General features: G+C 36.5%; 1 protein-coding gene across 4 annotated transcripts in view; it reads right to left on the reverse strand.

Annotated features, from left to right (window-relative positions):
• Positions 1–16,801, reverse strand: part of OPA1 (OPA1 mitochondrial dynamin like GTPase) — an 86,563-nt gene that overhangs the window by 36,662 nt on the left and 33,100 nt on the right. For all 4 annotated transcript variants that reach the window (XM_005201501.5, XM_005201500.5, XM_005201499.5 and 1 more), the window contains 9 exons: positions 16,447–16,519; positions 16,288–16,360; positions 14,999–15,114; positions 13,777–13,841; positions 12,942–13,018; positions 4,253–4,418; positions 2,160–2,312; positions 771–879; positions 226–305 (listed from right to left, as the gene is read on the reverse strand). In XM_005201501.5, coding sequence (XP_005201558.1) covers positions 226–305; positions 771–879; positions 2,160–2,312; positions 4,253–4,418; positions 12,942–13,018; positions 13,777–13,841; positions 14,999–15,114; positions 16,288–16,360; positions 16,447–16,519 — 912 coding nt within the window. The remainder of the gene's footprint in view (positions 1–225; positions 306–770; positions 880–2,159; positions 2,313–4,252; positions 4,419–12,941; positions 13,019–13,776; positions 13,842–14,998; positions 15,115–16,287; positions 16,361–16,446; positions 16,520–16,801) is intronic.

The raw sequence follows: 16,801 nt of genomic DNA on the forward strand, positions 1-16,801 counted from the left end.
ACCTCAAACACCTCAAATGAACAAAATAATCAATCACTCTTTTTAATAACAGCTACCTCACTTTTCAAAAAACTTTCTTTTGTAGCTTATTGTTTATTCTAAAGATTTATTATATTTTAGAAAGGCTGATATAAAATATTTGAAATTATTAAGTTTGGTCTAGAGGCATTCAGAGATTATATTTTAATGCCTGAATTAAAATGCTAAAGATTTGTTTGTTTTTACCTGTTCTTGAGTTCGATTCTTCCAGTATAACCACCTCTTTTTCCAATCTGGACCTACCATATTTTCAATTGCATTTTCAGCTAGAAAAATTAAAAAAAAAAAAAAATTTATCATTTACCAGGCACATAAAATGTAACTATCTTGCTTTCTTAACTACTTCAAAACACTGGGTCAATATAGTCAGTTGAAATAAAGAAAAAAATTATATGATTGATATGGTGCATATAGAAGCTAAAGAATTTAATTTTATATGTTTAGAATCTATGAAAACTATAATTGCTTAAGAAGTTTCCATAAGTATAGTAGCAAATACTAAAATAGTCTGAATTACAGCTTTTTAGAATATAATTACACATAAACATGTGTCCACTTTAACATTTTAGTAGTTACAAGCAGCTGACTGAAAAACTGCACAAATAATATTCAACTGGAGTAGTACTGACAAAGATCTTGAGATGTTAAAGTTTTTTTAACCAGTGGTCACTAAAGTTAGATGACTTTCCACTGAGAATACTAAGAATTTAATAATCCACATTCCTACTTACTATCCTTGAGACGAGCCTGAAGAGCCTCTTCCATAAAATAAATAGCTGCATCCCATTGCTGTTTATCAGATATGGATCGATCTTCTAAAGCATTGTGTTGAATAACCCTCTGAAATAACAAAGAAAAACAACTACTTTGATTTATGTCTTGTCATCTTAGTAACTTTTTTCTAACCAACAGCTCAGCAAATATCCAAACTAAGAGATGTAACTACAATAACGTAAAAGTATGTCCCTCCCATGCAAATGCAGAGGGTCCCATTATCTGCCTGCGTCAGCATCCTGTATGCTTCAAGCTACACCCTAGAATCCTGGTACTCAGGAGCTAATGGTTCAGATCACATCTACTGCTTCTTTTTGCCGTATGACCTACGTGTTAGCATTTTCAAAAAAAAAAAAAAAAAAGGAAAAGAAGAAAGAAAGCAATAAACATTATCTCACTGTTACTAGCAGTGGAAAATGTAATGGAAGGAGGCTTAAAAGGTCTACACAATCTTAAGTAAATGTGAGCTACTTATAAAAAATTGGCTTTCAAATCTTATACTTTTTAAATTACTGAATGAATGAAAATGGCACCATTCTCTCTCAGAAAACCAATCTTATTAAGATGCTTAACAAGAATGAACATGGCTTTCAAATATGAAGACAAACATTTCTTAAAAACAAAAACACCTTATAATTAGGATTAGCCCACAGTGAGATATGCATTTCCAGAAAACAGAGCAATCTTACCAACAGTTTGTCTCATAACTGAGTAGAACTGGTGCTTAACGAAGGTTTGACTATGGTGATGAGAACATTCTACATAACAAAAGATTTATCAGGTGATGAAGGTCAGGAGCCAGACCTTTCTTTATAACTAAGACAGAGTGGGAGTGTGTATCCCAGCTTTGCCAGTGACAATAATAGATATGCTTAAGAATGAAATAAAATGTTTACAAAATACACAGCCGAGCTTCTGGTACCATGTGAGCATCCAACACGTTATGATTTTAGGAGTCTTAACATTTTGACTCAGTTCCACTGAAAACCAATGCATCTAATTCCTTTTGTTATCACTGAGGGTAAAATGAGAAGCAGCTATCAATAGTTCAGGCCCATGCAAATTTTGTGGAAGTTTATAGAAACCTGTTTACTGCAAGGTTTGATTTTTTTTTTTCTGAAATGAAAGCCAAGGAAGAAATAGCAGAGGGTGACTTTAGAAGGCCAGAGAAATGTCAAAAGGCCGATTGCATTCTATAAATCTAGTTCTTCCCTTCATTATTTTCAGTATTTTCAGAACCTAATTTAAATTTAAAACCATATAAAAATAGTCTCCTACAAAAGAATATCAATTTGAGAAATCATACAAAAATATGAGACTGGCACCCTAATATACAAATGACATACCAAGCTGTCCTCTGCAAAATCATTCCACTTGTGACGTTTAATACTTTCTTCCTTAACAGCCTCTTTGAGTTTATCAAATATGTCATCATGTTCTTTTCCTTTTGGTTCTGTCATGAAGCGGGAAAATTCTTCTTGTAGGGTCTCCCAAGCTACCTAGAATGATTTAAAAGAAAAAAGCTGTATTTATATTCATACTTTCATTTAATGTATAACAGGAAAAATAAACACATGAATGTAAACCAGGTAGCTGTGATAAATCAGTCTATCAGAAAATACATTATGAAATCACATTTTTAAAAAAGATAGCAAATATAAACTCGGCCCTAAAGACCTTATACTAATAGCTGGTGGGATAGATTTGGCCTACCGATATGTTTTGAAAGCTACAACACATATATGGCCTCCTAAATTTTAAAAAATTAGTAACCAACATTTAAAAACTGAGAGACTTCATATAAAATCTGTTCCCAGTCTCACTTGAACTGTCTAGCAACACTGGGCCCACGTTCTACACACCTCTGCCCACTGCAGCAGAGAAAGCACGCAGCCCCCATCAGCCACCAGACTCAGTTCACTTACTTATTTCACTCTCTACAACATCTGAGTTTGCCTGCCTCTTTCATACTGTAAAAAGTTTTAAATTTCTTAATGATTTAGTCTTTTTCACATCTTTGCCCTTATGCAAATATATGAAGCAATGTGTCAACACTTTCAAACAAAGGTGAGTACTATTGAGTTTTGTATTACTGCTAACTCCCAATGATCTGAACAGTGAAATGAGAGCACAGTGTCAAAAGCAATTAAGAACTAAACCTATTTAGGACTATGTGGGCTAGTTACTGTTGCACTTAATATTCTGCCCTCTTCATTTTAAACATAAAGAAAGGATGGCATAAAGAAGGTGACTGTCCAAGAATACAGAGTGAGGTATTAAAATCTGTTTCCTGACCTTCAGCAGGTTCACGTCTTTCTACCACACCTAGGTGTGTGAAGGGAGAAAGTAGCAAAAAAGAGAGTCACTTGCCATTTTTATGACTGCTTCCACTGCTTGAACCTTAGGATATGAAAATACTCTATCATGGGACATGGCCCATGTCAGGGCCATTTGTGAGAAGAGGTGGCAGCAGCTCTCTAATTACTTTAGGGGGAAATGTGTTGAGACCAGGGGTCAGGAACACCTGAAGGCAGAATGGCTGCAAGAGTTCTTAGAAAAAGAGACTTGAGGAAATTGAGCAGAGATAAAGAAGCAAAGACTGGCAGGACAGGAGAGGGTAAAATACACTTGAATAAGTGGACACTGACATTTTGTTTCTAGTAAGTATGAAAAACAAAATTATTTTTAACATGGATTCTAATTTTCACACAGAGGCAGAGAACACACTGACTCTGATCTACAATCACTCTTCAGATAACGTGCGTGGCAAGATCAATTTGGATGATGATGGTCATCATTGTAAAGCAGTTGGCATTTACTGAGTGATTACCATGGACCATACACTGTCTATGTATTCTACATATGTTAACTCTTGACTCCTTATAACAATGTTTTATGTAGGCCAGGTTTTCACCCTTATTTTAGAGATGAGAAAACAGAAACATTACTAAGCAAATAGCCTGAAAGTGCTAGAACCAAGGTACACAGGTATCAGAAATGCATTCTCTAAGAGGAAAGTGTAACTTTCTTATATTCCTAGTCTAACCTTTTGGCAGGGTCTTAACTAAGGAAACTATTTCATTAAAATTGAACCCTGCAGAAAACAAAGTTAAACCCTTTCCTTGTGGCATATCTATCCACAGAAGAAGTTAAAAATATTTCACACTCAAGCAAATTTTGCTGGTTTTGTTAAATGCCACCTTTGGAAGGAGAACCAATACCCTCACACCAACACCATAGCAATTAGCAAATTTTTTAATAGTCGTAACTGATAGCAGCATTAAGGTTAATCCCAACACAGAGATCAGGAATAAAGAATAAAAGGAGCTTAAGAAGCAAAGGAACTATAGAGGCTGTGATGGGAATAAATCATAAAAGTCACAGCTCCTACTCTCTTCAGATAATGCTTCTTACCCATTTAATTAAATTATATCCTAACCTCGACTGCTTTATTAGGAAGCTGCTTATCAGTCCACTGTTTAAGCTTGATATCCACTGTCGTATTAAAAGTCCCAGAGTTCATGGTCTGTGCAGCTGGAAGATAGATGTTTTCAATCACATGAGTTGATACTCTTTCCCACAAAGACTGCTGAAGGATTTCTTCCCTGAAATTAAAAAAAAAAAAGTTCTAAGAACACCAAATTCAAACATAGTATCAAGTTTTTATAAAGAGCTTCACTGAAGTATCATTAAAGTTATCACTGACTTACAATAAGTTGCATGTATTTAAAGTTTTGACATACATACATGTCTGTGCATCACAGTAACCGAGATAACATATTCATCATTTACAAAAGTTGTAACCACTAGATTTACTTTCTGTCACTACAGATTGTATTTTCCATAGCTTAATGTAAATGCAATCATATATCATATACTCTTATTTTGTCTGTCTTCTTGCATCAGCATAATTATTTTGAGATTTATCCATTACATTGCATATATTAGTATTTCATTTCCTTTTTTGCTGAGTAATAGATGGTTAGATGGCATCACTGACTCGATGGACATGGGTTTGGGTGGACTGCGAGAATTGGTGATGGATAGGGAGGCCTGGCGTGCTGCGGTTCATGGGGTCGCAAAGAGTCAGACACGACTGAGCTACTGAACTGAACTGAATATTCCATTACATGAATCTGTTTACTTGTTCACCTTCTGATGAACATTTGGGTTGTTACCAGTTGTTGGCTATCACAAATACAAGTTTGTGTATGACACAGACTATTATTTCTCTTGGACAAATAGCTAGGAGTGGAATGTCTGAATCATACAGTAATTATATATTTAACTTTATAAGATACTGTCAAACCATTTTCCAAACTGACTGAACCACTTTACATTCTCAGCAGAGGGGTATGAAAGTTCTAGATACTCTACATCTTGCCAACATTTGGTATCATTAGTCATTTTCATTTTGCATTGTAATAGGTGTACAGTGGTATCCCAGTATGGGTTCAATTTGCATTTCCCTAATGACTTGAACGGTTCTATGAAGACCTACAAGACCTTTTAGAACTAACACCCAAAAAAGATGTCCTTTTCATTATAGGGGACTGGAATGCAGAAATAGGAAGTCAAGAAACACCTGGAGTAAAAGGCAAATTTGGCCTTGGAATACGGAATGAAGCAGGGCAAAGACTAATAGAGTTTTGCCAAGAAAATGCACTGGTCATAGCAAACACCCTCTTCCAACAACACAAGAGAAGACTCTATACATGGACATCACCAGATGGTCAACACCAAAATCAGATTGATTATATTCTTTGCAGCCAATGATGGAGAAGCTCTATACAGTCAGCAATAACAAGACCAGGAGCTGACTGTGGCTCAGATCATGAACTCCTTATTGCCAAATTCAGACTTAAATTGAAGAAAGTAGGGAAAACCACTAGACCATACAGGTATGACCTAAATCAAATCCCTTATGATTACACAGCAGAAGTGAGAAATAGATTTAAGGGCCTAGATCTGATAGATAGAATGCCTGATGAACTATGGACTGAGGTTCGTGACATTGTACAGGAGACAGGGATCAAGACAATCTCCATGGAAAAGAAATGCAAAAAAGCAAAATGGCTGTCTGGGGAGGCCTTACAAATAGCTCTGAAAAGAAGAGAAGTGAAAAGCAAAGGAGCAAAGGAAAGATATAAGCATCTGAATGCAGAGTTCCAAAGAATAGCAAGAAGAGATAAGAAAGCCTTCCTCAGCGATCAATGCAAAGAAATAGAGGAAAACAACAGAATGGGAAAGACTAGAGATCTCTTCAAGAAAATTAGAGATACCAAGGGAACATTTCATGCAAATATGGGCTTAATGAAGGACAGAAATGGTATGGACCTAACAGGAGCAGAAGATATTAAGAAGAGGTGGCAAGAATACACAGAGAACTGCACAAAAAAGATCTTCACGACCCAGATAATTACGATGGTGTGATCACTCACTTAGAGCCAGACATCCTGGAATGTGAAGTCAAGTGGGCCTTAGAAAGCATCACTATGAACAAAGCTAGTGGAGGTGATGGAATTCCAGTTGAGCTATTTCCTGAAAGATGATGCTGTGAAAGTGCTGCACTCAATATGCCAGCAAATTTGGAAAACTCAGCACTGGCCATAGGACTGGAAAAGGTCCGTTTTCATTTCAATCCCAAAGAAAGGCAATACCAAAGAATGCCCAAACTACCGCACAATTGCACTTATCTCACATGCTAGTAAAGTAATGCTCAAAATTCTCCAAGCCAGGCTTCAGCAATACGTGAACCGTGAACTTCCAGATGTTCAAGCTGGTTTTAGAAAAGGCAGAGGAACCAGAGATCAAATTGCCAACATCTGCTGGATCATCGAAAAAGTGAGACAGTTCCAGAAAAACATCTATTTCTGCTTTACTGACTATGCCAAAGCCTTTGACTGTGTGGACCACAATGAACTGTGGAAAATTCTGAAAGAGATGGGAATACCAGACCACCTGACCTACCTCTTGAGAAATCTATATGCAGGTCAGGAAGCAACAGTTAGAACTGGACATGGAACAACAAACTGGTTCTAAATAGGAAAAGGAGTACGTCAAGGCTGTATGTGGTCACCCTGCTTATTTAACTTATATGCAGAGTACATCATGAGAAACGCTGGACTGGAAGAAGCACAAGCTGGAATCAAGATTGCCGGGAGAAATATTAATAACCTCAGATATGCAGATGACACCACTCTTATGGCAGAAAGTGAAGAGGAACTAAAAAGCCTCTTGATGAAAGTCAAAGTGGAGAGTGAAAAAGTTGGCTTAAAGCTCAACATTCAGAAAACGAAGATCATGGCATCTGGTCCCATCACTTCATGGGAAATAGATGGGGAAACAGTGGAAACAGTGTTAGATTTTACTTTTTGGGGCTCCAAAATCACTGCAGATAGTGACTGCAGCCATGAAATTAAAAGACGCTTACTCCTTGGAAGGAAAGTTATGACCAACCTAGATAGCATATTCAAAAGCAGAGACATTACTTTGCCAACTAAGGTCCGTCTAGTCAAGGCTATGGATTTTTCAGTGGTCATGTATGGATGTGAGAGTTGGACTGTGAAGAAGACTGAGCGCCGAAGAATTGATGCTTTTGAACTGTGGTGTTGGAAAAGACTCTTGAGAGTCCCTTGGACTGCAAGGAGATCCAACCAGTCCATTCTGAAGGAGATCAGCCCTGGGATTTCTTTGGCGGGAATGATTTTAAAGCTGAAACACCAGTACTTTGGCCACCTCATGCGAAGAGTTGACTCACTGGAAAAGACTCTGATGCTGGGAGGGATTGGGGGCAGGAGGAGAAGGGGACGACAGAGGATGAGATGGCTGGATGGCATCACTGACTCGATGGATGTGAGTCAGAGTGAACTCTGGGAGTTGGTGTTGGACATGGAGGCCTGGCGTGCTGCAGTTTATGGAGTCGCAGAGTTGGACACGATTGAGCGACTGAAATGAACTGAATGACTAGTAATTCTAAGTATCTTTTCACGTACTCATTTACCTAATATTAATACATACTTTATATGTGTTGACTGTGGAGTCCAAGACTGTACACTTCTTGGTACAATTTTAATAATTTATCAGCACAGAGCACAAAGATGTTATGGAATATTGCTAAGTAAAATTGCTCAACATTTCAAGATAATATAAAGGATGAATAATCAAGCTGAAAATTGTATCTTAAAAGACACCTTACAAGAACACAGTTCTCTAAATAGAAAAAAGAAAATTATTTTAATCAAGAAAAAATGTTATCGCTAGAAAATATTTATTCAAATTCTCCAAAATTAATCTCTACTGTAAAATAGTGCTACAACATACAAAAGCAAACTGCTTATCGAGTGATCAGTTTTAAAAGTAATCTCACTTTTTAGGGTACTGTTACAAAGCTCAGGGTAACAGGAACACCCTCTTCTGTCCAAAAGCCAAACTGTACTTTTCTTGGTTGAGGAGAGTCAACACTCCCTACTGTGCAAGTTGACTCATATTCACTCAACATTTTGTGTAACATTAAGTCTATTGGGTCAATGAGCTTAGCTGCTGGTTTTCCTTTGCTAATTTTCAGGTCTTTTTTCCATTACGACCAGAAAACAAAAGTATGCAAGGGAGGCCCAAACAGGTGAAGATGAAAAGGTATATACACATCCAGTTGTAAAATAAGTCACAGGGATATAATATACAGCATGGAGAATATGACCAATAATAATGTAATAACTTTGCATAGGGACAGATGGTTACTAGACTTACAGTGATTGTTCCATTATGTATGCAAATGTCAAATCACTATGTGGTACACTGAAACTAACATAATACTGTACGTCAACTATATTTCAATAAAAACAGAAGGGAGGGAGGAAGGGAGAAAGGAGACAGAGAGAAAGAGTGTGAGGAGAGGATGCACACTGAGGGTCAGAAGGATAAAGTCCATTTAGTCATGGCGATAATGACAGATAACGGGAGAATTTTAAGAGCAAGATGGAAGAAAAGAAGCTTATCAGGGTCATCTATTCAGGCAACTTTAAACACAAACTCAAGACTTCTGAAAGATGAACAAAAAATCACGAGTCAGCCTCTGACCACGAAGGCCTTTCGCTGCTCCTGCTGCAGTCTGTGACAAGACTCTACAACCCATATACCTTTTCAAGGAGATCGTAACAAAATTACAGACCATCAAATTCTGACAAAACTTAGGTAACTTTTTGCAAAGGACCCTCAATGATTATCTTCAAATTCTGCTGCTTGAAGCTCCTCATTAGCTGAATGTGCTTCAGTGTCAGGAAGAGGAAGCTACATTCTCCCAATCCCACAACCTCTCTTCCAAATCATTAGTCCTCAGCTTACATTGGCCAATTCCCCAGTGAATGTTCTAGGTAACTGTAGGCTTCTTCTCTACTCTTAAGTTTTACAATCATCCAGGGATTTGATTCAGTTTAGTTCAGTCGCTCAGTCGTGTCCAACCCTTTGCAACCCCATGTACCACTAAAACACAAAATACAGTTACCATTATAGTTCTATTTATTACCCTCTTCATCTCCCAAACTTTACCTATATATTCTTTCTTTTAATTAAAATTTTTTTTCTTTCTTCTTTTAAAGCATAGGACTTACTCCATAAAATAATTTAAAATCGATACAGAAAAAGAAGTCCTCTATAATTTCTCTTTCACTGAAAGTAAAAGTGTTAGTCACTCAATCGTGTTTGCCTCTTTGTGACCCCATGGACTGCAGCCCATCAGGCCCTGCTGCCCATGGAGTTCTCCACACAAGAATACTGGAGTGGGTTGCCATGCTCTCCTCCAGGGGATCTTCCCAACCCAGGGATCAAACCCTGGTCTCCTACACTGCAGGCAGATTCTTTACCGTCTAAGCCACCAGATGATCACTATTCACAGCTTAATTTATCATTTAAAAAAATTTAATGCCTACATTACTATTTGTGTGTTGATGCAGGTGATATTACACATACTGCTTAATTAATACAGTATAAAGCTGTAGAGTACATGGTTTTCCATGTTAACATCCTATATTTTTCAATGGCTGCAGAGCAATCCACTCTACAGATAAATCAAATATTATGTAATCCCAAATAAAAACCTAGTTTTCAATTTTTTTACACTTATACTATCACTTCTATCCTCTAGGTAACCTCTCAAATATCTCAAAAGTGTAATCTCTTCTCCATCTGCACAACTACTATTCAAGTCACTATTCTCTTCTCATCTAGACTATCTCAATAGCCAACTGTCTCCTTGCTCAGTTTTCTCCACCTGTATTCCACTCCTCCTACTACAAAAATCTTTCTAAAATGCAAATCTGACCTGAACTCCTCACTGGCTTTCACTGCTTGTAGGATAGATTCCAACTTTCTGAACATGGTTTCTAAGGCCCTTAATCATCTATATTTTGTTTATACCTACATTTATTTCATCTTCTGCCTCTTGCTTCTCTATGTTAAAACCATAAGTAACTGCCTTAAGTTACCCGTGTCATTTTTCTTGCTCTTATCTCTTGGCCTCTGAAATATTCTGGTCACTGGCTTACCTAGCACCTATATATTCTTTAAATCTCAGATTATAAGAACATTTTTTGATTATTTACACCTGAGTTAGGGTGCTTAACTATGCATTCCTATTTTCCTTTCATTCTTTTAACTTCAACAAAATAAACTTCATACTTCTCACCGAAAAATGTATGCATTTTACCATGATACCATTTTTTAAGTGTATTTCTATAAATCCAGCCAGTTATCCTTCTAAATAAGGATAATTATCTCCTGCTAGTGTACATAATCAACTCCTAATGATCAAGTGATGTATACTATGTGAAAATGCTGAGAGTTTGCTGCTGCTGCTAAGTCGCTTCAGTCGTGTCCAACTCTGTGCAACCCCACAGATGGCAGCCCACCAGGCTCCTCCATCCCTGGGATTCTCCAGGCAAGAATACTGGAGTGGGTTGCCATTGCCTTCTCCAATGCATGAAAGTGAAAAGTGAAAGCAAAGTGAATCATAAGTCAAATCTAAACTGCCAATAACTTTCTTAAAATATAACTGAAGTACAGTAGACAAAAAACTTGTAAGAGTGCTTCTGGATCACCAAATACAGATCAAATAGTCTTCTGACTCAAATAATAATAAACATTATAAAGGTGTATCCTAAAATGTCACATAAGACATTAAGTAGCAAAAAGATACTACCTAATACAACATAAACTATGTCACAAAAATAAAACATTTTGGGTGCAATGCAGTTGATATCAATGTGGCACAAACAGCTAAGATTAGGACCTGCTATTTTGATCAATGTTTGTGTTAATCTATAGAGTCTGGGGAAAAAGAGGGGTGGTGATGAAAAGATCCAGCAACTCAAAGAATAAATCTCTAGCAACCAGATGTCCTAGTTTTCTCCTTGCTGGCTCAATAGGCAATCTGACAATATAGTTTTCTTGTGCCTCCACAATTCACTTCGCCACCCATGCGTTTATCTTCTCGGCTCATTTAAGTGTAGGTATACTTTGATTTCAAACTCCTCTGTCCAAACAAAACTAACCATTCCATTTGATGATGCCAGAAATTTACAAAGGCACATTTTTCTCCATAGTATTACAGTTATTATAGTTTTACAAATCACTTTTTTTGGTATATTATCCTCATACAATCTAGTAAGGTCAATAGTATTATTCATTCTGTATGTATATATGTATATGTTTACATGCAGACACACACATATCTATCTCTGGCAAACTTCCAAAGCTGGATGACTTACAGAAAAGCATTGCTGTTTAATTGCTAAGTCGCGTCTGACTTTTTTGCGACCCCGTGGACTACAGCCTGCCAGGCTCTTCTGTCCATGGGATTTCCCAGGTAAGAATACTGGAGTGGGTTGCCATTTCTTCTCTAGGGGATCTTCCCAACCCAAGGATGGAACTCGCATCTCCAATAAAGATAACAAATTTGTTGCGTGTGTATGTGTGTGTGTGCACTTTCCTGATGGCTCAGATTAATCAACAAATAGAGGTAAGATCAGAATTCTTTTTTGGACAACAAGAAAAGATTAAAAATAGGCAAATTTTGATTAAGAGAGAAGAGAGATTTTACTTTAAAATCAAAATCAAATTTTGATTACTTTAAGAGATTACTGAGGAAGAAAGGGCACCAACATCGGGAAACTAGCACAGAATATAAACTTCAGGAACGGATACTACTGTCTGTGTTCAATTTTGATAATCTCCAACTGAGCATATAAAAGTTACAGAAAAAAATATTTATAATAAACGGCAGTAAAGACAGTTCTACTCTGAAGTTAATAAATTCTTAAAATACTACAGATTTAATTGTGAAGGTAATTTTTATATGTTATTTATTAATTAAAATACAGATTATAAAAACTTAAAGGATATTTATATATAGCTTGCTTGAGATACATTGACCCTAGTTTGGTTACAGTGCCATTCCAACATATTGACATAAAACATAAATTGAAGATGACAGTTGGCCTTAAGAGCAATTTGCATGAGTATTTTTCAAAAGAGTACACTTACTTGCTATTTTAAAAAAATCTCAAATAGGATTCATTTTCAAATGTGATTTGCACAAAACATATTAGACACATTACAAAAGCACCAGTGTTCTTATGTAGATATGAGAATTTTAAAATAATATACTCTTCTCCTTTTACAAATCAATTTTCTCTGTAGTTTTGTTCTTTATGTGTGACCAAACAAGAACAACTAGTTTTTGACAGACTGATACTTAGCTAAAGCATGATTTAACATAACTTTTACCTAAAAGATTTTACAGAAATCAAAATTATGTATTTTTTAAGTATAAGTAAGGAAAAACCTAAGATGAATTAAGATTTCAAAAGAGCAAGGAGAAAGCTATCTTTCAGAATATCTCTTCTCAGAAATACTTAATAAATACCTAATTCATTATAATTAAAATATTTAATTGGTTAGACTAAAATAGTGGTTTTATTTTATAAAAAGACATTTTTATGTTCTTGTCTGTTAGTACTAAGTGCTTGGGGGATGAGCCAAGGCTACAATAAATCACTGCCTTATCGATCTAAATTTTAGTATTCCATTATAATTCACATAGTAAAGTCTTTGAGAAAAGGTCAAATACTCACCAATGTTTTGGGGTAACCTGGCTCAGACTGATAACTTCATCGAGGATTTCATTTTTAGCTTTTTCAAATAGTTCATTCTAGGCAACATAGATACAAGTAAGTAAGATTTTCATAAGAACAGTCAATTTGCCCTGCCATGATTTTCAGAGATAACTAAAAGGAAAGCCTGTGACAGGCTCCTGGCTGGGCTTAGGTCTGAAGTATCCATGACCTGCAAGTAATGCTCTTCTCTTCTACACTCTTTTCAGGAATGCCAATAACCAGATAAGGACACAAAAACGGACACAAATGCCCACCTTATTCACTCAATTCTGAATGTAGCTTTTCATGTAACATTTGTTTAGGTAAGTTTTTCATGTAATGTTATGTGACAGCTGTCAACACATATTAATTTTAATATAGTAGTGACAGTATCTAATGCTATTTTACAACTGATGGCATTTTAAAATAAAGGAAAACCAATACTTAAGTCCTATTAACTTAGAATAGTTAAAAAGGTTAAAAAGCTGATGTATCATTTTTAAAAGTTTATATTATATAAACATGTTAATTTATGACCTTGAAAGAATAGTCTTCAACTTCTTAGAAAAAAATTTTTTAAATACTTGTTTGCATATGCTAGAATCCCTAATGGATTTTTAATATTATGTAATAAATGATTTAAATTATTGTAGAAGTGACAACTGTTCCTCCAAATGTATTCCTGTAACTCTAAAATTAGTAATCATGGTTAAAAACAATTTAGCTTACCAGATTTTACTCATTAACTTAAATTCTGTTAGAGCACAATATTAAATTAGATATACACAAAATCCATAAGGCACACAAACATTACCCGGTCAAGTTCTCGCAGGCGAGGATAGTTATTCTTCCACTCAGTTTCAAGGTTAAAACGTGTTGCTGAGGAAGAAGGAAAGATGCTCAGGTTTGAGGAATCTCCTTCGTTCCAGACACAGTGGTTAAAGGCTATCTCACATATCCGGTATATTAACTGAATTTCTGAATGTGCATTGATAGTTCCTGAGTACTCTGGGCGAAAATGTCTGCTGCTGCTAAGTTGCTTCAGTTGTGTCCGACTCTGTGCGACCCCACAGATGGCAGCCCAGCAGGCTCCTCCATCCCTGGGATTCTCCAGGCAAGAATACTGGAGTGGGTTGCCATTTCCTTCTCCAACACACATATGCATGCTACGTTGCTTCAGTCATGTCCGACTCTGTGCGACCCAATGGACAGCAGTCCACCAGGCTCCTCTGTCCATGGGATTCTCTAGGCAAGAATACTGGAGTGGTTTGCCATGTCCTTCTCCATCTCAATATCTCAGAATCTGCATTATTGAAACAGTTTTCCAAAGTAATCCTTTTGACTTTAGTTTTTCCATTTTCAATCCACAGATCACACAGCTGACACAATTTAGTACAGTTGCTAAGAGCATGGGACTCTGAAGTCAAGTCACCAACTCAACTCTGATTTTGAACTCCATTCAAATCCCAGGTCTATTTTCTGTTACTGTGTGATGCTGGGTGCGTTATTATTCAGGCAAGTTATTCTCTGCCTCAGTCTGCTCTTTGGTAAAATGAGAATAATACAAGATTGCTGAGGGACTAATGGGCTAAATAGGTAGGATTTCCTACTGAGAAAACGGGAGGGTATACTCTTGCCAAATGAAACTATGGAAGCAAGCAAAACCATGCAAAAGGAAGGCCTGGAGTTCAGGAACCAGTACAATATACCTGAAAGTACACTGGCTGCTCTGCCTCCCAACACATTTCCTCTCATTCCTCTAACAAGGCGGAATCTGAGTTCTCTATAGTTTTCTAGGCTCTTTCTCTCAAACATTACTGCAAGCTTTCTGTTTAAACTCTGTAATGTGCTCCTAGCAATTGTTCCTCTGAAAGGAAAAATCCTGCTCTCATACAACTGAAGATTGGTATTTTTCCATTTCCCATATACTATTATAGTAAATGAACAAAAAGGAAGTCAAGAATCTGATGGATGCCTAAGTCTGTCAGGTAATAAAATACATAAATTTGAGAGCTTATTTTAAAAACCCAACGTACCTTTGAAACTATCAGCCTGTTGTTCAACTGACTCTCGTACCATTTTCCAAAAGCAGTCTGATACAGCAAGGCTTAGATTTCTTGTAGTCACCTGGTGTGCCTTTAGCATGCTTGTCCTACAAAACAATAACCAGAGTTAAAGTACATTAAAGTGGCAGAAAGGACAATACTATCACCAAGTTTGAGAATGTGCTTGTTATAACCTAATGAGAACAACCACTTAATTGCTTTATACTAGGGCTGTCCAATGAACTTTCCACGATAAAGTAATCTATATCTGTGCTGTCCAATACAGCAGCTACTAGACACATGGGTTACTGACGCCTTGAAATGTGTGGCTACTGTGACTGAGAAACTTCAGTGTTCCTTTAATGTTAATCTGAATTCAAACAAGCACACAGGGTTAGTGACTACTGTAATGAATAGCTTAGTTATTGTTGTTGTTTAGTCACTAAGTAGTGTCCAGCTCTTTGAGACTTCATGTACTGGAGCCCACCAGGCTCCTCTGTCCACTGAATTCTGCAGGCAAGAATACTAGAGTGGCTTGCCATTTCCCTCTCCAGGGATTCTTCCTGACCCAGGGATTGAACCCACATCTCCTGCTTGGCATGCAGAATTCCTTACCACTGAGCCACCAGGCAAGCCCTAGCACAGTTCTACCCACATCCCAAAAGATAATTCTCAAGACTATGGGTGAAAGGTCTGCCTTGACTTACTATACTAATATAGAGGAAAACACACTCTTCTAGCTCAAGACTCTCTACATGTTACAGTGTTTTAAAATTCAGTTGCTCTTTAGCATTTCCTTTTTGCTTTTCTGTTAGTATCTTATTTTCTGTTAACATCTGTCAGTATCTATTTAAGGATATCTCTTTGACACTGCCACCTCTCACTCCCAAGTTTCCCCAATACTCTGAGAAATCTGGATACGTATTTACACTTGATCTTAGCCAAAAGGCCGAGAAGCGATGGATACGTATTTAAAAATAAGTGTTGATTTTTTAAAAATCACCTTGTAAGGGAAACAACTTAAGAGGCACTGGTGTTGTCCCTGGTGCCCATATGCCAAGGGGCAGTTGATTACGACACAATGTTTTGTACTATGTGATAAACTGCTCCCAACTGTGTCCCAGTAGTCTGAGGACTTGCTTACTAGATACAGATGACTGTTTGAGAATTCATCTCTGAAAAGTCAACATTAAACTGACAGCTATAAGAGAAACTTTTAAATTGGAAACAGCTGAAGTTACTCCCTATCAATTCTTTAAATATTTCAATAAGATACTTACTTTAGGAGTTTTGAATTCTGAAAAAATTCTTCTTCATAGTCTCTTATAGCTTCAATGCTTTCAGAGCTGTTTCCTATGGAAAGATGGTGGTAAAGTTCTCACTAAGTTCATTTTTATTATTTGAAAAAAACAAAAAACTAATGATCCATCTTTGCATACCTTTTCCTGTTACAACAGCAAAATAACCTAGAGCTTTCATTGGGAAGAGTTTTCCTTCAATTATCTGCTGAATCTATTTTTAAAAGTAGGAAAAAATAAACATGACATGTGAGTTTACATAATTTCAAAGCATAATATGCTATTTAGAAAGCAAATTTAACAATGCTGTATATGTATATGTTTAGGTAAATGTATGTCTGTACAAGTGCTGAAATGTATTTCAAATGCTATTTGAGCAAAAAATAAAACACATTTAATTTTGTTATATTAAAAATGTATTATTAAACATAAGTATCAACATTAGAACTTGGAATGATGTACAGTGGCTTAGAGTCAGGCCTTAGTTTGAATTTCT

This window comes from Bos taurus, chromosome 1 (genome assembly GCF_002263795.3).
Source record: "Bos taurus isolate L1 Dominette 01449 registration number 42190680 breed Hereford chromosome 1, ARS-UCD2.0, whole genome shotgun sequence".
NCBI classification, from domain to species: domain Eukaryota; kingdom Metazoa; phylum Chordata; class Mammalia; order Artiodactyla; family Bovidae; genus Bos; species Bos taurus.